The sequence below is a fragment of the Charadrius vociferus genome, unplaced genomic scaffold (genome assembly GCF_000708025.1).
Source record: "Charadrius vociferus isolate BGI_N301 unplaced genomic scaffold, ASM70802v2 scaffold62, whole genome shotgun sequence".
Taxonomy (NCBI): Eukaryota; Metazoa; Chordata; class Aves; order Charadriiformes; family Charadriidae; genus Charadrius; species Charadrius vociferus.
In genome coordinates, this window is record NW_009647419.1 from 3,093,697 (window position 1) to 3,115,640 (window position 21,944).

The 21,944-nt window shown below is 40.0% G+C and overlaps 1 protein-coding gene across 1 annotated transcript; it reads right to left on the reverse strand.

Moving 5' to 3' along the window:
- Window positions 1-7,265: 7,265 nt before the first annotated feature.
- On the reverse strand, window positions 7,266-20,760 carry FAM98A (family with sequence similarity 98, member A). The gene is made up of 7 exons (XM_009880445.1): window positions 20,577-20,760; window positions 18,868-19,002; window positions 15,824-16,008; window positions 13,358-13,438; window positions 11,886-12,002; window positions 9,728-9,895; window positions 7,266-8,180 (listed from the first exon to the last, which is right to left on the reverse strand). Exons 1-7 carry the CDS (start codon window positions 20,758-20,760, stop codon window positions 7,425-7,427), a joined length of 1,626 nt encoding a protein of 541 aa, XP_009878747.1. The 3' UTR covers window positions 7,266-7,424.
- Window positions 20,761-21,944: the final 1,184 nt, after the last annotated feature.

The window sequence follows — 21,944 nt, forward strand, 5'->3', positions numbered from 1 at the left end:
AAACTGTTTCTTTAGGCATTTCAAGAAGGGGAACATTGAGAGTGTGTGGCTGGGTAGAAACACAGCCTTTTTTCACCCTCTTACCCCACAAAAAGGAAGAGACTCATCATAGACAACGTAATAATTAAAAATAACAAAACAACACAATTAATAGGCTGTTTGGAGCAGAATGCTGTTGTTCTAGTTCAACAGCAAGCACCTGAGTGGGGAGATCTAACGGCGCATGAACAACCATTTTAAGATGTTGGTATAAGATGACCTTTTTATTTTGGAGGAGGCCTGAATACACACAATGAAAATATCCTTGTCTCTCCTTACTTCAAGTGGACATCTTTTTCTGAGCAGGGGGAAGACTTTTCCTGACCTCACCAAAACAATTTTAGTTCCCCAATGTGGGCAAAACAACAAAGAATTTCTTGTTTGCTGCCCCTGACTAAACAAAATGCAAAGTGCATCAGCCATCACAGTTCCTGAGTGAGCTATGTGCCTCTGCTGGTCTTGGTGAAATCCTGCCTGCTAGAAGCAGAGCAATTCCAGGAGAGTGTCCAGGAGAAAAAGTGTCATAATGGCAAGAGAACTGGATTAATGAAGTAGCTAAAGTGAGATACAATGCCAAACGATGCTGGATACTTCCAACACGTCCATTCTTCCCTGTCTCAGGATCTTTTAAGAAACTGGGGGGAAAAGGAGGGGTTGTTTAAAACAAACAAACAAACAAAAAAAAAAAAAAACAAAAAACCCCAAACCAAAACATCAGAGTGGAAAGAAGGAACACTATGTCAAACCTTATTTACAGCCTGATCTGCAAATGCCAAAGAATATAAGCAACAAGAGTAGGTAAAAAATGCAAGTGCTTGGATAGACCCTGTAAGAGATCATAGAATGGTTTAGGTTGGAAAGGACCTTAAAGATCATTGAGTTCCAACCCCCCTGCCATAGACAGGGACACCTCCCACTAGACCAGGTTGCCCAAGGCCACGTCCAGCCTGGCCTTGAACACCTCCAGGGATGGGGCCTCAACAACCTCTCCGGGCAACCTGTTCCAGTGCCTCACCACCCTTAAAGTGAAAAACTTCTTCCTAATGTTTAATCTAAACCTGCCCTCTTCCAGTTTATATCCGTCCCCGCTGGAATGATGATGATTTGGCTGTTTAAGCCAGTGATGATGATTTGGCCATTTAAGCCAAACCCACTAGGACTTTCTGTGCTTGTGTAAAACCTCTACAAAGCCTCATGTTGCAAATAAGGGAGCTTCAGCCTTGCTGTCAACTTTACCGAGTAGCCCCAAGTGCTACGTAAGGAGTGCAGGAGACATCTGGCTTTGAGTGAAATGCAAAATCAGGTTTGAACTGCAGTTCTCTCCTCCACTCAAGAGTCTTGCCCTCCTCTGCCCCCTGAGTCTTATCCAGCTTTTGGGCTTTAAAAGTGTAATCCCAGCTTTACGAAGAAACACCTTCCTAGATAGAAACTATCTTCTCAGAGGCACCTTCCTCAGGCAGGTGAAGTCTCAGGGAGCGGAAGTGGCGGGAAAAGTAACACGCTTGCTGATCAGAGCTAGTCTGAAGCACAGATTTTCCCCAGCTGGGAAAGGTGAGCAGTTTTTCTTTCAGTACAGAAGACAATAAAATGCTGAGCTGCAGAGCAAGTTCAGGGGCAGCTGCTGCCTAAAATTTTCCAAAATGGAATGGACTGTCTGCTGTCGCCTCTGTGGAAGCCAAAGTGAAAGCATGCCCTAATGCAGCCCCCAGGGTCTTCCTCACGGGCAGCCTGGAAGCCTTCAGCCTGAGCAGCCATAGGAGGGTCCACTAGTTCCAGAAGCTTTAGGCATCTGTATGGGAAATAGCTGCACATGAAGGATCCTGGACACAGGCAGAAAAAAAACCCCAACCAACAAAAAAAAACCCACACACAAAACCGGAGAACAAATAAGACAGATGGGGAGTAAGCGTGGGAAGAAGCATACTAAGAGAGCTCTCTCTCTCTACGTGACACCAAGAATGGAAGGGGATCCCAATGGAGACCAAGCAGAGGGGGAAAGAAGGAAGGAAGGAAGGAAGAAAGAAAGGAGATCTGAATGCAGATTTCGTGGGGACGCAAGAGGCATGAGAAACAAGGGCTTGTTGTTTCATGATCATCATAGCCAAAAAGAAAAAAAAAAAAATCTAACCAAGGTTTGCTTCATTCAGCATCAGCCTGTTAACTGATGGGCCTCTGTACAGCACAAAAAATAGCTCCAAGTACTTCTCAAGAGAGTCTTGACAACAGATTTGGCCCACCAGGGGACATTGGAGAAATAGATGTAACTTTGGAACAAGTTTTTGAGTTATCAGCACTGATCTGAACTGGATTTTCAAAATAAGCACTGCAGCCAACAGGCTAAACTCATTGGAAAATCTGTGCTGAACTCTAAATTGCTGTTTACAGCTGCTGACAACCTGGTCCTAGGAGACAGAAAAGCCATCAGCAAGAGGCTACCGCTGGGGCAGTATGAAATTTAGCCAAAAAGTCTGCTTTTTCCATGCGTTAAGCTAATGCCGGAAAGTTTAAAGAGTCCTTATCACCTTCATCTCTGCTTCATGTGTGAAAACGAGTTATGACCTTCCACCTGCCCACAGCACAGGCAGACTCCCTCTTTCTTTGGTTTTACAATAGTGTTTTCCTACTTTTTGTACTTGTTTTTCTCTCCTCTGTTGTGGGAAAGACCCACGTGGACAAGAGGGGAAATTACTGGACAATAAAGGGGAAACAATGACACTGACAGCACTCAGAGCTGCAAAAAGCACAAAGTAAACACAAAGAAAGAGTATTTTTTCCCTTCTACCCTTGATTGTTAAGCCACTAGAGGTGCAACTTATTTTTGGCCAAAGAGGGGAGAAGGCAATGTTTACAGCTGGTCATAGCACTTGCTTTTTCAATTTGTGTCCCTTTGAAAAGGCATAACCTGAAACAAACACGCATGAGTATTTTGAGAGCCTACACAGGGGAAACAGAAGTTCACATCCACCTCGGTGTACTGCTCTCCGATCACAACACCGGTGTGACTCTAACCAAAGGGTATGCTAGGAGGCTGATAAAGCCAGCTTGCAGTTTAGCATGAACCAGCTTGTTTGGGACTGCTAAATCATGCTCAACACCTTAAAAATGCATACATCTTCCTGTAGCATCCCTGCTGCCCAAGGAAAATCAGAAGTTCAGAGAGGAAGCAGGATTACAAGCTTGACAGTCTTTAGCAGCAACAACATTGCAACTCTATACTGCAGTCCTAAATATGGCAGAAGTAAGAATAAAGCATGTGCGATGAACAGACAGTTGAGGGCTTTTGTGTGCTGGCCTTCATTAGGGTTATATGTTAGGTTAACAGGGAGTTGAATTAACTTCTAGTACTCTAAGAACCCACATGAACCTTTTGGACACCCAAAAGAGTCATCAGATCTTAGTGAGAATCCTCTTACTCCCCACTTATCTCTTTTCACTTCAGCACAGTTTAACCTTCATTTCCCAGGTGCATAACCCATTACAGGGAATACCCTTACACCACAGGACTTTTCAAGCTCCAGCCACTTCTCATAACTATCTACTGACATGAATCTTGCTTCCCTTCTGCCCAATTCTATCTTAGGTACTTGTGTCTAGTTTATATATAATTATGCCAGAGGTTGGTTGAGGCACTTGCCACTTTCATTAATTCAGATGCAAATAGCAGTTTAATGGAGACACACCAAAGGCCCCCGCCACGTTAAAGCAGGTTACCCACATGCTCTGGCTGAGAAGTCTAAGCTGTAGCTAGAGGATCCCCTCTGGGGGCCACCAGCAGTAATGGCACATCACCATAAAGCTGCACACTTCAGGGGTTTGACTAGAGAAGTAGAGGAATCTCATCAAGCAAGCTAGGGATTACCAGCCAACACCAATCCTAAAGATGATAAACTACTCGGGGAACAGCTACAAGCAAAAAGGCTTCCTGGGGTAAAAGACGGATGGTGAAAGCTGAGCTTGACACCGTTCCCTTGTTGTGTTACTGTTTTGCACACAGTAAGGAACAAACTTTTATTCATTCCTTAGGCCTGCAAGGAAAACCCAGCGGTGACCACAGTGCATATAGATCATGGTATTCTAAATCACATACTTACGTGCCTGATATGTGAAGCGTGTCCCATTCCCCATAGTTATTTTACTGCACAACGTCAACACTTGAGAAAGGGTGATCCTTATAGATGGAATGGAAGGGCAACGCAAGCAAAGACTTTAGGAAAAAAACGTTGCTAAAGAAAGGCAGACAGAAAAGCAGAACAAGATGCCTAAAGCTTGTGGAAGAAGAGTGGCAAGAACAACCGTGGTTAAAAGGAAGAACACTGTGTTCCCCTGTATAATTGCTTGCTTACTAGGTTGCCTTCTTGATCTGCTGGTGAGTTCTGCTTTCGATCATGATGCACAATGAAATCAAGCATGTATATCCAATCTACTACAAGCCTAATAATCTCCACAAGCCATCTCTCCTGTGCCAGCATCATGTTTGGAAAACAGTAAATATCAGAGCATCATCCAGACAATAACAAAGCAGTGGCTGTTTGCTTTCATTAATCAAAGCTGCTCTCTCCACATATACAAAGCTTGTTTTCTCTGGAGAACAAAGAAGTCACAGCACACTAGGAGGAAACAATAGAGTAAGGAAAAAGAACAACAGCTGGCAGAAGCAAAGTGTTTTCTTTCCTCTTGGAAGAGTAAAGCCTCCTGTTTTGAATTCTTCTGGTTGTTTTTTTTTTTTTAAAAAAAAAAAAAACAAACAACTTCCCCCCTCAAACAGCAATAAAGCGGGACTCAGTTTACCCTAAGTCCTGGAAGAGGGAGGAGAAGAGACATATTTTGAGGAGAAAAAGACAGCTGGAATAAGGGGGAGGTGGAAGCTCCGTGCTCCTACCCCACCCCAGCATCATTTCACCATGTCAACAGCGTGCAAAAGTGAGACTATCCACTGCAGCAACAGTCATAGCCTTGCAGAGAAACTGGCAACTCTAGCACAGAAAGAAGTCTCTCAAGGTGCTGATGCAACTCAACCAGAGGCTCTCTGAGGAGCCTCCTGGATTTCTTCTTGCTAGGAATAAGTTTGCAGGACTCTAATGCACTGATAGAAAACACCAGACTCTTCACAGTGAGGAGTGGTGTGAAGACAAGCAGAAGCTGTCAACTTGAAGATATTACATTCCCAGCAAAAGGCTCTTTAACTCCGTCAGTCTCTTTACCTTTACCAGTCCAGGACTGATCCATTTGTAGGTATCTTCTTTAAAAACCCATTTTATTTTTACATGAATTCAGCTAGTCAACACCTAATGCTCACAACAAGGTAGCGCTCTCCCACAAGGGAGATATTTTCTCTGGAGCATCCCACTGTAAGAAACCTTCAATACCTTTGTGAAGCAGCAACATTCACTTTTAGAGGTTCATAATCTGAACTATATTATGCTGATAGATCCGTGTCAGTGATTCCCAAAGACCTGGATTAAATATGGAAAACTTTTCCCTTGTCAGGCTTATTAAATTTGTCTGAAACATTAGAAAATAGAAGAGAGATTCCCAAGAGCGTTTCACAGACCTTCACTTCCAGCCATTCACTTCCAGTGAATCACTAGCAGCACCTAGTGGCCACAATAAATTAAACACGCGATTTTCCGGTTGATCATATGAAACAGAGGGAAAGCAGTTTAAAACAATGTTTATCAGCTTATTTACATGATTATCTTGAATTACAGCAACACTAGTGTTACAGATTCTCTCAAATGTTCATGTTATTTCCGTAATCCAAGGAACTCCTCCTGCCTGCATCAACCTGGATTCAGCCCCAAGGGCACTTCAGGTAGCCCGAGACTGCCATCAGCACAGCCTCTGCTACAGCCATCCGAGCACAGTAGCAGGAACCTACGTTTTCCACAAGGCTGGAGAGCATCAGGAGAGTTCCCAGAAGCAGCATACCACTTTCACACGGCATGCAGGAGCACAAGCTAGAAGATGAGTGCTCACATAACTTAAGAATAACTTCACACAGCGACCCCACAGAGAGACCATGCTGCTATACCAGTTCAGAGGGTAGAATAGAAAAATCAGAGCAACTGAAGATCAGTTCCTCCCATCTGCTCCTGTTCTGACAGCTTCTCAGGGGGCAGAATGCACAGTTCGGCTGAGACAACTAGAACATCTAAACCAGAGTAATCCCCATGAATTCCCAGCTACTGTAGCAACTGCTTTTTAAGACCAAGAAGGAAAAAAAAACAACCAACCAAAAAAAAACACTAAAGCAAAGGGAACATACAGATACTTTTATTGCTCACCTTTTATACGTCAGCACACCTTCAGCCATTTTCTTTCACAGCTTGACAATGTTTATGTACACAAAAAACCCAGCAAGAAGCATTATGTGGCTTTCAGTAAAGAAAAAAAAAAAAAACAACCAACATTAGAACATCAAACGCAGCCAGGCTTCGTTTTCTGCAGCAATAATAAAAGGGCTTCCTCCAGGCAGGAATTAATCTTCCCAGGCCGTAGTGCATTTCTTTAAAAAGACAACCCCCAAAACAAATTGCCCTAGATTTGCTGAGCCAGTGGTATCAACTTGCAAATAAAATAAATTTCAGTTTGTCATTTCTTCTAGCTGATTTCAAGTAAAAATTAGATTTGGGAGGAGCAACTTGTTTTGGATGGATGCAAGTCAGTTTGAATTGCTACACCTAACTACAGGCCTACACACACTATCGGTTCACAATTTAGCTTAGTTTTAAATGATCTTTGCAGATTTTGGCGGCGGTCAGTCTTCAGAGTTGAGCAGGTGGGAAAACTTTGTTTAGCAGGAGATAAGGCTACCGAACATGGCATCCGCAGTAGAGCTCATATAATAGACAAAAAATGTGTTTGTCAGAGGGATTTCACTCTGCACGCACATGTGCGTGTAATATCTTTGTGACTAAAACGAGAGGCCAGCAAACCAAAAAGCAACACTTGGAACTGGTTTTAGAACATGTCATTGAACAATGATTAGGGGGGAAAAATGCAGAAGTTCTATTGTGTATTATACCAGACAAATTTGACCAGACAGACCTTGGTATTTCTCTAAAACAAAGAGGAAGGCAAACACAGCAGGTAGCTTCAGAACAAAAGTGGTTTGAGCAGAGGGAATGAGTCCAACATCTAAAAAGCATGGCTATTAGTTGATACTTAGGGTACAGTGACGGTGCATTTAATTCAGACAGGTTGGAGGGGGTGAGGGGGAAGAAAGATCTACAGAAAGTTGTACTTTGCTCAATGCAAAACATCCTACCCAAAGAGATTCTACCTGCCATGTACAAACCTGTACTAATTCAAGCAGTGATTAAGCAAGGCCTCTGAAACCTTTTTCTATTACATGAGCTCTGCTGAAGCAAAAGTTTTTAGTAGCCTCAACTTGTGAAGTGTCTTCCTTGTCCAAAGCCAGACTGATTATACTGATAACCTCCATGCTGGAAGTGCTGCTCAAACTGCCCTCCTTGATTAAAGTTCTGGCCACCTCTGCCCCCCCAGCCTCCTCCTTGACCTCCACGGCCACCACGACCGCCACGGCCACCCCTCCCTCCTCCACGACCACCCCCTCGGTCACTGTGGGACCCACCATCTTGGTATCTGTTGTCTTGCTGGTAGCCACCACCACCCCCTTGGTAGCCACTTCCTGAATATGAAGACGACTGGTAGCCACCATAGCCTCCTCCTTGGTAGCCACCACCGCCACCACCACTGTGGTAGCCACCTGTTTGAAAACCTGCATCTCTGTAGTTGCTCTCCCTGTAGCCGCCATCCTGGTAGCCACCACCTCCACCATCTGTCCAGCCTCCTTGAAGCTTGTTTCCTCTTCCGCCTCCTCTGCCACCATGATCATAACCACCACGTCCTCCTCGTCCCCCTCGATCATGGCTTCCTTGTTCATGACCTCCTCGCCCTCCATATGATGAGTCATAGCCTCCTCTTCCTCCTCGGTCGTGACCCCCGTGGTCATAACCTCCTCGCCCTCCATATGAGGATTCATAGCCACCTCTTCCTCCTCTGCCACCACCTTGTTGCGGACCAGCCTCTGGTCTTTTCTGCCACGGTGGCATCTCAGGAGGTGGTGGTTCAATTTCATTGGGTCTTCCTCCTCTGTCAGGCACTCTGCCCATCAGCACCTGCAAAGGGAGAGGGGAAAACTGCCGTAGGAGTTTTAACACCTCACAGAAGAGCCACATTTACTGGTGCACACCCCAGACGTCAGCCGCACATCCAGAGGATTTCATCAAGGCAAACTTTTCTACGTTTGAATGCGACAGAACATTGTCTCCAATTGATAATCCCTGTTAAATTTTAGTACTCTAAGCACTGCTAACAAGACAAGTCTGGAGACCTGTTTCTTTTGTTCAACCAGCATGAACACCAGTATAGGCAGCATCAATACAGCCTTTCACAAAACTGTTTACAGTGCAGACTTCTAATCTCAAACAACTGCAAGTACAGGGGTACACAGTCTCTCTCCTAAACGGTGCTCTGAATTGCTGTAAAAGTCACTGGCTAAGATGGTATCTTTGGTAAACCAAGTGCAAAGATTTTTATTTTTCAGTAAGGACACACACAGACAAACTTGGTGTTGACACACCAACAAACCAGTGTCAGACAGTGCTGACCAGAGTTGAGCAAGCCTCTAGAAGGTCTTTAAGCTGTCCAAGGGTCCTGTGACATTAAGAATTTAGCAAGACTTAAAATGGGACAGGACACTTGCATTGCTTCAAGTTTTGAAGTGATATAACAGAAAAACTGAAATAGAAGCATGTTACTTTGTTACTTTATGCTACTGTCCTGGAAAACATTTAATATTGATAATGAAGATAAGCTAACAGGATATGGATCAGCAGCAGGGCAGTATTGCATTCCTAGTAAAACACACATATGGTCTCATGACAGTCGCACTGTCTTCCCACTTGATTTCTTTTACATTCCATACTCCAACTACACTGAAGAGGTGTAAAAATTATTTGGGGTGGAGAGGGTGGTCAAATCAGCACACGACCATTATTCTAAATGAATTAAAGTATTACCTGAAATACAACTGATACCCAAAAATGGAGAAAAGCATGCATGTACACCCACAAATTTTAAAGTACCAACTATACTGCTGTACATAGCTACTGAGCTTCAAGTTCACCACATGTACTTTTGCAAGTCTATTACTCCTGTAAAATCATAATTTTTGAAACAAGGGAAATTGCCTAGTCTAAATCATAGTCCTACTACGTCATTGCTAAAACTATACACTTTACTAATCTAACCTGTGAGATCCTTGCTTTGTGATCTTAATACACTCTATTTATATAGACTAGAAAAACAGTTACCGTGTAGCTATTATTTTAGACACCACGACAGAATTAGAATCATAGATTAGGTAGCAGCAGTGTGATGACATCAGGAATTCTGGCAAGACAGAGCAGGCCTATTCCCACTGAAAGTAATCAAAGATACTTCAGCAATTTTTTAATGCCCCTAGAAGGGACACTCTGAACATAAACAGGTGAAATTACAATTCCCATAATGCACTGATGCATATCTGGAGTACATAAACACCAAGTTTCTTATCCTTTATTTTCAAATTCCACTTACAATCCTAAAAATAGGTAGGATTTATTACTACATTCAAATTACTTAGATATTCATAACAGAACAAGCCATTTGTCACCAAAGGTACCTTATTAATGGCACACGCAGTCTTCTCTCGGATGGACCCACTACTTGTTCTCATAATCTTTGACAGATCCTGCCGAGCTGCCAAGAGATTTGCAATGGAAATAGTGCACTTAGTAGATAAGAGGGCACGTTTTGGCTGGTAGACTTTAGCCAGTTTTTCTGTTTGACTCTGTGGGAGAGAAGAAAAACAAAGCCCAGTCAGCTAATATAATAGGAAAGCAATGGGGCACCTCACCAAAAGAATCAAATCAACACTGAAGAACAAGACACTCCTGCAAATAGAACAAAAAATGATATAAAAACAGTGAGAACCACTTTGTAGCTAAGAATCATTGCAACAAAGCTAGCATTTGTCAAATTAATTTAAGTAATACAGGAAACTATTCTGACTGAACTGACAAGACACTGATCTGGTAATTTTAAGGTTAACAATATATACATGCAGACCATATGACTTTCAGCCAGTCAAACAAAGAATAGAAGTGTGTCATATAGTTATACGAATTCCTGCTAATCTCTAAAAGATACTGAAAGTGAAACGCATCTGTGTCCAGCCTCCAGACCTCCTTCTGTGCCTACACCCTGACCCACACACCTTCCAGTTAGGCTAGCATCACCTTATCTCCAACACTGTATCAGCAAAAAAAAGCTGTGTTAACTCTCACAAAATCTTCATTCCAGTCAGCTTCTTCACAAAGGCAAGCCATCAAGAGGTACTCCCAAAATGTACTTTACAAGACAAAGTCCTCAAGTGCTTGTCTAATTCCGTCCTTTTTCTTGCACATGTAGTGCCCAAGCTAAAAATGAGATCCTACACAACAACTTTGCTGCGTATGCAATCTCTCTTCCTCTATTGCCTTTTGGCATTAACCATACTGGCTTTTTTGAACATCTTAAAAGTATGCCAGCGCTTTTCCAACTGACAGACATAACAGAAATCTGTGACACCAGCCACGAGTTAATACATGAGTTACATCTATCTTCAGTTATCAACATAGTAGAACATGTAATGCAGTTAGGATAAACCAGATTGCAATCTGCACACAGACAAAAGGGCTGCTTTTTGTCTGAAGACCAGATGACAGCAGTGGGGACAGGCAAACCAGGTTTTCCAACAAATCTCTTAACGCGGTAAGAACTAAGGAGCAAATTTTAAAATCCTAAAATCTGATTTTCCATCTAAAGGGAGAAAATTGAAACTGGGAAGAATTGAGAGTATGTATTTCCAAGTGACTCAGGGATAAGTTTTTAGAACCAGAAGCTTCTACTTTTATATGAGAATTTGAACAGGGTTTATTCAAAATGAAGTAAAATATGCATATCATTTACTTGATGCTGGCTAAAGACAGGAAAAGCAACAGTATTCACCAGAACAGTAGCATGTTTTTTTCTGGCAAGTTTGATTGAGCTCTGAGCACAGTATTTTGGTGCTATGATATTAGAAAATATTAGAAAATAAATATGTACTATTTTTTTAAATCTTGTAATGCCTTTTTCACTATGAAATACAGGAAATAGGGAAACCATGTAATTATTTTTAAAAGCAGACTATGTATCACATACTCAGAAAGAACAGACGTCATGTCACAGCCACTTGCACAGTTCAAAGATAAAAGAAGCACATAAAATATTACCCTGTCTATGAGGTAAGAACATGTAGTGCCTTAGCAGCTTTTCTCATGTGCATCTGTGGAGTTGTGCTTGCAGACACACTTTGAGTTAAGGAAATCTGATCACTGTGGACAGCACAAATAAGTTAAGGGATGGTCAACAGGAAGATGTTTTTCTACCATCACAGACACAGCATTTAATGATTCACATTACGGCACTCTGAACGCAAACAGTTGGATCAGTCATCTCCTCTTACTATTTTTTTTCTGGCAGCCTATTTAACTGTATGTTTTGGCTTTGGTGTATAGTTACACAAAGTCCATCTTTTCTTTTTACATATTATTTCAAAATCCAACAGATCAGCTTTAAGTAAATTTTTTTTTGGTCATCTTTCATTGTCACAAACTTCTTCAGAAACTCAAACCAAAACCAGACAACTCCTGTGGTTATTTCTTACTCATGAAGGATGAAACAATGAAGCAGTTTTCCACCGATATTTATTATAAAGCATTACCATCAACCAGGACTTCACAGCAAGTTGTTTGTACCTTAGCTCTATCTGACCAGCCAAAGGACTGCACAGTGACATCCAAACGTTTGACTAACAGTTTTCTTCGGACTTCGTATTCGTTGACTATGGCTTGATTAATTGCTTCAATTTTTTCCTGAAACAAAAATTTGCAAACATAACCTATAGATGATAGACAATATGTTTCTACTTAAGATAATAAACTGTGGATGGAAGAGAATAAGATACACAGAGATATCAAGCAGGGCTTAAGCCCGCAACTATCCACTTTGACAAATGGGCCCACAGCAAGCTACACCTGCTGACACTATTTTCCTGCAGGCTTCAAAGGCTCTGTTATCCTCACATTCAGCCTTCTACCATTTGTAACAGCACAGCTGTCTGTTTTCAGAAGGGACATAAAAACTGCATGCACTGCTGAGGCATTTCTCAACACCCATCAGGACAGAGAAGCAAAAGTGAGAAAATACTACATGCAAAAAGCTGAAGGAGATGCAAGGACACAGGTAAGTCCTAGGGATGAGGGTGTCCTTGCCTTCTTAAAAAATAGAAAGCTTAAGGACAAAGATAGAGGACTAAAAGTAAGTAAAGTACTGTAAGAGGATCTTGATCAAAGCATGATCTGCATACAGATAAGACAATAAAGTGTCCTGTGGGAAAAGCCATAACTAGAAACACATCTGGTAGCAGACAGTGGTCTAGGCAGAGCAACAGTTGAGATATGCACCATTAAGGAAATCATTTATGTATTGACTGAAGGTTGGCTGGAAGGGGGGCGGTGGGGCCCACTTTCAGCCTCAACAATACAAGCATTGAAGGAAGCAGTCTGTTAGGAGATGAGCTTCAACCTTAAGCAAGAGACATGAGAGAGACTCAGTCTTGCAGCAGTAGCCATAGCTTTGTGCTGGTGCAGCAGCGGTACCGAGCCCAGGCACCATCTTTCTAGATCAGCAGGTGACAAAACCCAGCTGGAGACGATTTCGGCTCTGCCACCTGGGTGCACAGCCTCCTCCCAGCTTCCACCTGCACACCCACTGCTTCTTGAAAAAGAGGCTATGAAGGAAGCAGACTTCTCCAGCAGGGCAGAAAGAGGAGGAAATGATGGGAAGACCCACAGGTTAGCTGGAAAGAAGCCACAGGAGGGGATGCGACACCATCTCAGCAAGGCTAGGTCACACAGACAGCTGGCAAGGGGCAGGAGAGGAAGGCTTAAGCTACGGCACAAGCATGCAGGTCAGCACCTCCATCGTAAATCTCCCTTATTTTGGAAAAGTTTTGCCTGCATCCAGACACACAGATTCATAAGCCTACGATCTTAGCAGTTCTTGAACATTTACTGTACCAACGTATACGTAAAATACTGCAAGAAACTGTCTTCTCATCTTCAGAAAGAGATAAGAAAAATCACTTTGCAACATTACACACAGAATCAAGATCAATACTTTTATACCTGAAAAATGGAAATGGGCTCAAATATCTGCAACTACTTACCCAGTGAGCTGGTCCCAGTTGTTTCTTCAATAAAGGTTTTCCAACATGATTAGGTGGAACCTTTGCTAGGGTTTCCTTCAGCTGTTAGGAAATATGAAAATATAAGCATTGGCTAAAAAAAAAATTAGCTTTTCAAGATTCAAATTACAGGACAGGACCTTTGGATGGTCATATGCATGGCAGATCAATCTCCAATATCAAGTTGTTTTCTCTGGGACAGAGAACCGAGCACACTTCTTTTGGAAAGCAACTATTTTTGTATTTCTGGTAGTCTTGGCTATAATTGTTTAAAAATTAAGAGGGACTACAGAGTAGATCTACAGTTAAGATAGAAAGATTCCATGAGGTACAGCCCCGCTTCAAGAAAGAGTCATTATTTTACACATCATCTCTTTAATTCAGAAAAAAAACCCCACATTTGTAAAGTGGCTGTATTAAGACAATGTGAAATATAACACAACCTGAAGGAGGGCCCCTCTTTACAATGAAAAGGAGAAAATCTTCAATCTGAAAACTTAAATTTAACTTGCATTTTAAATGTTTGGGCACAACTTAGGTTATCTTTCCCATCTCAAAATTTCTGAGGACTTCAGAAGGAAGAAATGGAGTAGCAGCAACAAAAACTTGGATCAAAGCAGGTTGTAGTTACGGAACTTCACTTTTCCACTGCTGCAAACCACATTTTTCAACTTCCTTGGCTGTTCATTCCAGGAGCTGTTTAACACATTCAGTGACCTGGTTTTCTAAAGCTGCTGAGCCCGATTTATTTAACTCAAAGATTTTAAAACCAAGTGCTTTCAGAATAGCAGAGGTAGCAGTTCATTCAATATCAGCAGTTTCTTTTTTTAATGTGGCGGATCATTAACAAAGAGAGTCAATTATACAAAGATCTTACTCCAAACTGTAATATGCATGTCCTAAGACAAAAGGCAGCTTGATTTTCACATACGACATCAGAATACCAGCATTCTAAGACTAACCTTTTAAAAACCAGAAAACTTTAAGGTTATCTCTTGTTATAACTATCATACAGTCAAGAGTAAAATTTTCACTCTATGTTATTTAAGTTTTCACATTTTGCTCAACTTTGTGATGTATTTTCATTGACAAAGAAATAAGTTTTTCATTCATTAGTCAGTTTTACTTTCTCTTTCTCAAATATTATCAACATCTGAAGTGTTTGGACTATAAGCACCACTGCTATATCCAATTTCTAAAAAACTCTGTAGGTTAGAAATTCCCGATGTATTTTATTATGCTTTGAGGACTGTTCAGGTTGTGGGTTGGTTTTTTTTGGTATCACCACTGTGGATATAAACTAATGAGATAACATTCATTTAACCTTTCAAGACAGTGTAAAAGAAAAGTCAATCAATAAAACATAACAGTATTCCCAGATTAAAAAGATCTTGGTCTACTATGCCTTCTGAGTTTTTATAGGGTCTCTTTCACCAGCAAAGCTTGCTAGCCTTGTTCATTGTTATGAATATTTTCTACCTTTCATAGAAAATGGAAGCATAGATTCCTTATTTATCTAACTAATTAATGCCCATAACAATGCCAAAACCAGCAAACAAACTGCTTCTATTCTACACCTTGGACTTCTGCTGGAAAACCATCCTCCTCTTCTCAAACAGGTCAATCCAAACTGATTTCTTGCAAAGAAATGAAGCACTATTTTCAGTTGCTGGAATTTGTTTAAGTACAATGTAACTAAAAGCTTAGTCAAAAAACTTCTCCAAAAGTATTTTGAGGAGCTTTGTAATCATATCCGTTACTTAAAGTTCACAACGGTTCTGTTCTGCCGTTCTTCTCTCCCCTATCTTGCAAGTTACTTAATGTAACTTAAAAACTTTGTCCCCCACCTTTGGCCTGTGCACTGGACAGTCCACTCCACTTCACTTCTCTGCTTTACAAAAATTATTCAAACAAAAGTAAATGTCTTCAAAAAACCCCACAACAACTGAAGAACACATACATGTAGAAGTAACAAAAATAAATGGAACCACAAGAACTGATGAAGCCTTAGGGAAAGGTGTAAACTTGACTTTAGTTACAACACCTTTTAACCTAAACATGTTTAAAACAGTAGGTTCCTGTAAAAATTTGTTTAGGTGTATTTCTTGGAATACATTTCTCCTTAATATTCTTCCTGAGGCCTAAGCTCAGCATTTTCCACGTCCCCTGCAACAGGCGATGACACTAAAACCTAGAGCAGAGTAAGAAATACCTCACCCCGTAAGGCAATGATAGCAGTAGTCCCCGACCTCGTGCCTTGGCATGGAAAAAGCCTTTCAATTCATTTTCAAAATCCTGACTCTTGGCATACTCAGTAAACCACGTTAACTTTCTTTCAAAACTCAAACACTGGAGTTTCACAAGAGGCAAATCTCTCCCTGGTAGCAGAACTATTTTCAATTAAAACAGTAACATCAAATATTCCAATTTTGTTCCTTTGGATCTTACTTTTTTTTCAATTCCACTGAAGAACTGGAACATCGTTATGTTGGCTGGAGGCTTGGACATGCCTAAAGCAATACATATGCCTTTTAGCTCCTGAAAGACTTCACTGCCACCTCCTTCCTGTGCTTTTTTAGGAGGGGCGTTCACACACAGCATTCTGGCAGCTTCCAGTTCTGAGATGAGGTATGCTGGGGTAAGAAAAATTAGATTTCAGCATCAGATATAGCCGAGTTAAATCACTTTAGAACCAGTGAGAACTCAAGTGCTTAAAACCAACAAACGTGCACATGGAATGTTTTAGAAAGAGTTAGGGCTATCATTTTGGTATCGACAGAATGCTTGTATTTCTAATAATCACTGAGCCCAATGCTAGAAACACAACAAACGGGAAAAGTTTAGTACAACCAATTAAAGCCTGGAAAAAAGCCCTATGATTCCAACAGGTATTAATCACAGAGTTCAACAGAGCACAGCTCTTTTCCTTCAGGCTTTGCCCAGCAAAGACAGGAGACTAGGAATGTGAAAATAAGCAGGATGAGGAACCAGGACATGCACTTCAAGCTAGACAAGCAAGCACTCCTTCAGGCTCTAGGAAACAAAGCAAGGAAATGAGTAGAGATAAGTGAAATATTGGACAAATCTCCTCTACTTCCCCAGGCAAGACACAGAGTGGAAAAATAACCCCACTTTTAAAAGTACTATTGAGAATTCAGGTTTATAATAATTCCAGAAAGGAAGACAGTAACTGACGAAATAGAAGCTAGAACGCCCGCAGTGCTCTTCAATATCAGAACTGCAAGAGCCTACCATCATAACTCCTTTATCAAACAAAAAAACTGAAATCTTATAATCACATAATTTCTGAGCATGGTCTACACCCAAAAATTTGGCATTAGGTGTAGGCTACACCGATACAAATTTAGCTTACAGCCTTTGCTTGCAATTGTCACAACTTTAAAGTCTGAACTGAAAAAAACCGCACAGGTTTAACATCATTTTTATGATGAATCATACTGAGTGACCATAACAGTAACATAAATCATTATTTCTAAAAATAAGGATTGAAAGACAGATATTGCACTGATAAAGACAGATTTGTGAGCAATTATATAAACCCATGGCTATACAAAAGCAGCTTATTACTTATAAAATCAGCACAGATCAAAAGATTAATAAAAAAAAGCATTTTAATGATCTCTAGAACTTCTTCCAGATCTCTAGAATGTTTTCTGCTAAAGATACAGAACACCTTATAAATTACAGAATTCTTAAAATATGAAAAGCAGTGAAGAAGCATGTTTAAGTTCTTCCAACAGTACTTTATACAGATTTTTCTTATATTCAACTTTTAATTATTTACATCCCTTAGAACCTCCTGGAAAAGAAACTACCAGCAGAATTTTGTTTCAAGAATTCAGAGATCACGCTCAAGCTGCCTTCAACTTCCTCTGACAAAGACTGAAATTTTTATCACTGCACTCCAGATAGTGATTCTTTTTTGCAGACCTTTTTTGAACCAACCTGAAACTCCTGTACTTTCTATTTTTTCAAATGCCAGTACCTAATATTGTATTCTAGTGATGCTGTACACCAAGGCAATCCTAACTACTTAAGTTTATTTGGTGCTTTCCTCTTGCAGTAATACTGCTACATCTTCCAATTGACATAAACTGTGTTGCATTTCGTTAAAACGTGAAATACTGTGGCATTCCATTAAAGAGGGTTATTTTGTTTTTCCTGAAAAAAATCTGGTTTATGGCTCACATACCACAGGGTATCTAATAAGTTAGCTTAATGTAGGTAAAGAAAGCTATGCAAAAGTTTTAGGTATTATTATCATGGTACACACAAAAGGCATTTGGCATCTATTTCAATTCCACATTTGACAGTAAACATAGTATTCCTGCCAAATGGGATACCAGAGTTTGGCTTCTGAGCATGGCCTTATATTACCAAAACGTACATCACAGAGGACCTCAGGGATAAACTGTGTGTCACAGACAAGCCAAATTTATTGAATGGCTTGCTTATAGAGAATAAGCTGAAGGGCAGATTGTTTGGGCTACAAAATATTTTAAATGCAGCAGTTACCTCACTCCAACTGACATTTTTGAACACACTATCAAAACAAATTTAGATTAAGTCTTATGACTCATCTCTCTTCTATGGTTGAAATACAGGAACCTACTCTACAATTCATTTCTTATATCTCAGCTGAGAGCAGAACTAAATTTCTGTTTTGAAAAGTCAAAAAATCAGCAGCAACTGAGGAAGCAAATAAAACATTGATTTATGTTGAATTTAAGATCAGATTAAAACTAGTATTACAACTTCTAACTCTGACACTTGTAACATTTTTTTTTTTTTTTAAAGTGAATCAACATCACACACTTTCTCCGATTTTAGGTACTATTTCTTCTCATCTAACATTTCCTAAGCAGGAATAAAATCGATTTAGGTATTGAGACCTGCTGGGTTGAAAAGTAAAGGGAAGACATCACTATTACCACTGCTAATTTCTTTTCAATCAGCAGAAAATAACATTGAAGCTATTTACTAAGGGCGATGATCAAAAGAACTGGGAGTTGGGATAAAACATTTTCTCTTTTTTCGCAACAGTTCCAACTGTCGTCAGAGCATAGGAATATGCAAGTCTTATTGCACCTTGCAAGTAATCATGGTGGGGGCTCCAAAATGATGATGCATCTGATCTTAGTGGTCATTTTTACAACCCTTCTAAACAATGCTCAGTGGCTAAATCCTGGCAGAGGTCTTCAAATTATTTCCTCTTCGGAGTACCTTTTGAGAAGCAATAGGACAGGCTTTTTGCTAGTGAATGTGAAAAAGGTTAATACTCACAATATCTTCTATCATATACTGGCTACAAAGTGACTGGTAAGTCACTGTAAATTACAGGGAAAAATTCATAATTTTAGGTAGCTGTTTTAATACATTGTAGTAAACAAAACAGTATCTCATTAAGTGTAAGAAACAATACTGATTCTTGCACAAAACCAGATTTGCTTGCAAGTACTCTTTTAACTTACTAAGCAGCAAGAGACAGTTCTTTTGATTATGAAGGCGTTTTGTCACATCTCCTGATGTTAATGATGCATATGGACAGTTCATTTCAGCCAGCAATCCACTCATTTCAAGTTGAAATTCTTCTGCTTCGTTTGGACCTTAGAAGGAAAAGAATAATAATTTGTTTACATCTAATATGTATCTCTCTGGCTATGATTAGAACGAATTAGCTCTTTTAAAAAATAATAATGCTTTGCTCCAGCCCTGCTTTTAATGGAAGCCAAATGCGTTCTTTGGGTTTCTCAAAGACACAGCACAACGTATTTGGAGCCATGATATTCCTCATAATTGTAAAATTATGCTTCACTGAAAACTTTTACCAGATGCAACAGGCAGCCACTGGCAACTTCTACAATGAAAAATTACATTAAAAAAAAAAAATCACAAATTTTACAAGGGTATTTTAAGTATCAACTAACTGCTCCTACTACAAATGTATTAGGTAGTTCTGATAAAGTCATGAATAATATGGTTTATGAGCTCTCATGTTTTTACTACTTCTCCTTGTAAACTCACATTTGTCAATTGATCTTATTTCGTTCCAATAGCCTTTAAAAATAATTGTCGTGTAAACCAAAGCTCAGACTGATATTTGCATCAGAAATTAGCGAAAATAATCTGAATTTATCAAGTCAAGTTTTGCAAAAAGTACTGCTAAATGAGAGGTAACAGTTTTTCTTCTTTGGGTTGAAGTCCCTTTTCAAAAATGTCTGTCATTTATAAACTCAAGTCCCACAAAATGAAGGTAGGACTTGGTGGTACTACAGATAAAATGTCACTGTTTAGAGAATTTGAAATAGGTGTTAGAATACTTCTGGATTGTATTTTTTACACAAAAGGTATAGTAGGAACCTTATACTACCAGAAGACATGAGATGCTGTATTGTTACAGAAGAAAGAAGGGTCAAATACACTCAAAGAAAGGATGGACATATCAAAAACAGAGAAAAAGGAAAAAGAACAGAAGTTTAGGTGAAAGGCAGCAATCTTGGGCCACTGAGTAGAATGGAAGTTAATCTCGTAAAGGCATTATGAGTTAATACACTAGGCATTCAGAAGTACAGGTTATCATACCAGTTGAACAATTTAACCTGTAGCACATCATGACTAGTGGACCGAAAATAACATTTTTTGAAAACTAAGGTTTGCTTCCTCCACCAATATGATAAACAAACAAATATTTTCAGGCTCTTTCTCACAGAGTTCTTCACAAAGAGGAAAAAATACATAGTAAGCACAGAGTTAAGGTAATCAACAATAACAAGAAAATCTGGTTACTGTAGTCATGAGAATGTTTCCTTGAGCAGTAGGTATTTCTTACGTCTAAATTACAAACAGGAGCGTTAAAATAAAAGTATTCTTATTATATAATGAAAAAAAAAAACAACACACTAATGTTTCCTTAAATCCACCCAAGAACTTTAAAAAATTCTGTGGTTGAACCACTAAAAGAAAAAGGTAATTTCAGAAGAAAGACCATTTGATCCTCACTATTATTTCAATCTCTACTGGCTGTTCATTAGGCAAGTTTGAGGTGGAAAATATCCAAAATCAGACAGCACGCAGATGATTCTCCCTGGTACAACAGATTTAACAACTATCAGCCCAAATCTTTATGGCATGCAAGAACACACATTAAGTGCACATTTGTGCTAGAATTATGGCTACTTACTGTTAGTTGCCTGCACATTTTCTTCTAGTTTACAGAATAGCCGTAACTCAGATACCAACCAAGCACAGAGTTTGGTGAACTCAGGGGAACTGGCTCCACGAGAGACTGCCTGAGCCAGTGCTCCATCATCTAACAATGGACCTTTGTAACTGACAAGTAAAACAAAAGCACAGTTTATTAACATTTGCTATGACTGATGTCCTGTGGTAGAGCTATTTTATGCTGTATACATATTGAGAGCTACAGTCTCATCACATCTGCAATGCTGAACATCAAAACTGATAAGATCCCCGCGCTAAACTGTAAGAAAAAGCATATTGAAAACATCTGAGTAAACCCAGCATTTCCATGCACATTAGCTTGCTGCCAAAGAGACTGTCACAAAATATCACTTGAGGATGTTCCTTACAATTTATCTATCTAGGGCAACGGCAGTTCCAAAGTATCATTCTTGAACGCTGCTTTACAGTATACTGAGTAATTACTGCTGAACTAGTGCATCTTTTCTGTCATTTCCTATCATATATTAAAAGGTTGCCATGCAAAACAAAGCCTTTGATACAAACGTTACAAAAGTGACCTGCAAAATAATACCCTCTTTTGAAGAGTTACCTTATTAAATAGGCACAAGAAAAATAAATAGAGTTAGTTCTTTGCATAAACAAGCCAAAATCAGGCCTAGCGTGAGAAAGCCTGAGGGTTTTAGAAGACGTCGTTTTCAGGACATTGGTGTACTGATACTCTGTCGGTGGGAGGAGGAAGAGTAGGGAGAAGACTGCTTTATTATCCAGGTATAAGCACAAAGGCAGAGCTTACAAGAGTATTTAAGAAAAAATGCAGAATAATATTTTGATACACTGCACCCAAACCAGACATCCAAGAGTGAGCATAATCAACTGAAATCCCTCTTTTGAGCTTCCAGGTAAAGTCACCTGTTACGTCAGAGCAACCCAGTGAGTCCAGTCAACTCTTGGCAAACCTCAAAAGTAGGAAAAAAAAATAAAATCTCTCAAAGACCAAATTAAAACATTATCCTTCATGCTTTGTTCTTGTGCTTAATATCACATATAAAAGTATTTGGTCTTCAATGTAACAGCCTGTTCCTTCATCCAACCAAAATGAAGAAGCCACACTCAAAAATAACTTTTACCTCACAGAGCAGCTCAACTAGTGACACAGAGTTAATCTACTAGCAGCTGATAGGAAGCTGTAATCTGATGTAGTGCATCCCTACTACATTACCACAGTGGGGCAGACGCAATTCCAACAGGCTAATTAGAGCAAATTTAAGTCCTGTCCCACAGACGTTTCAGACCTACACATGTACAGGAGCATATGGGACTCAGAAAAGAAACATCCAGTTATAGA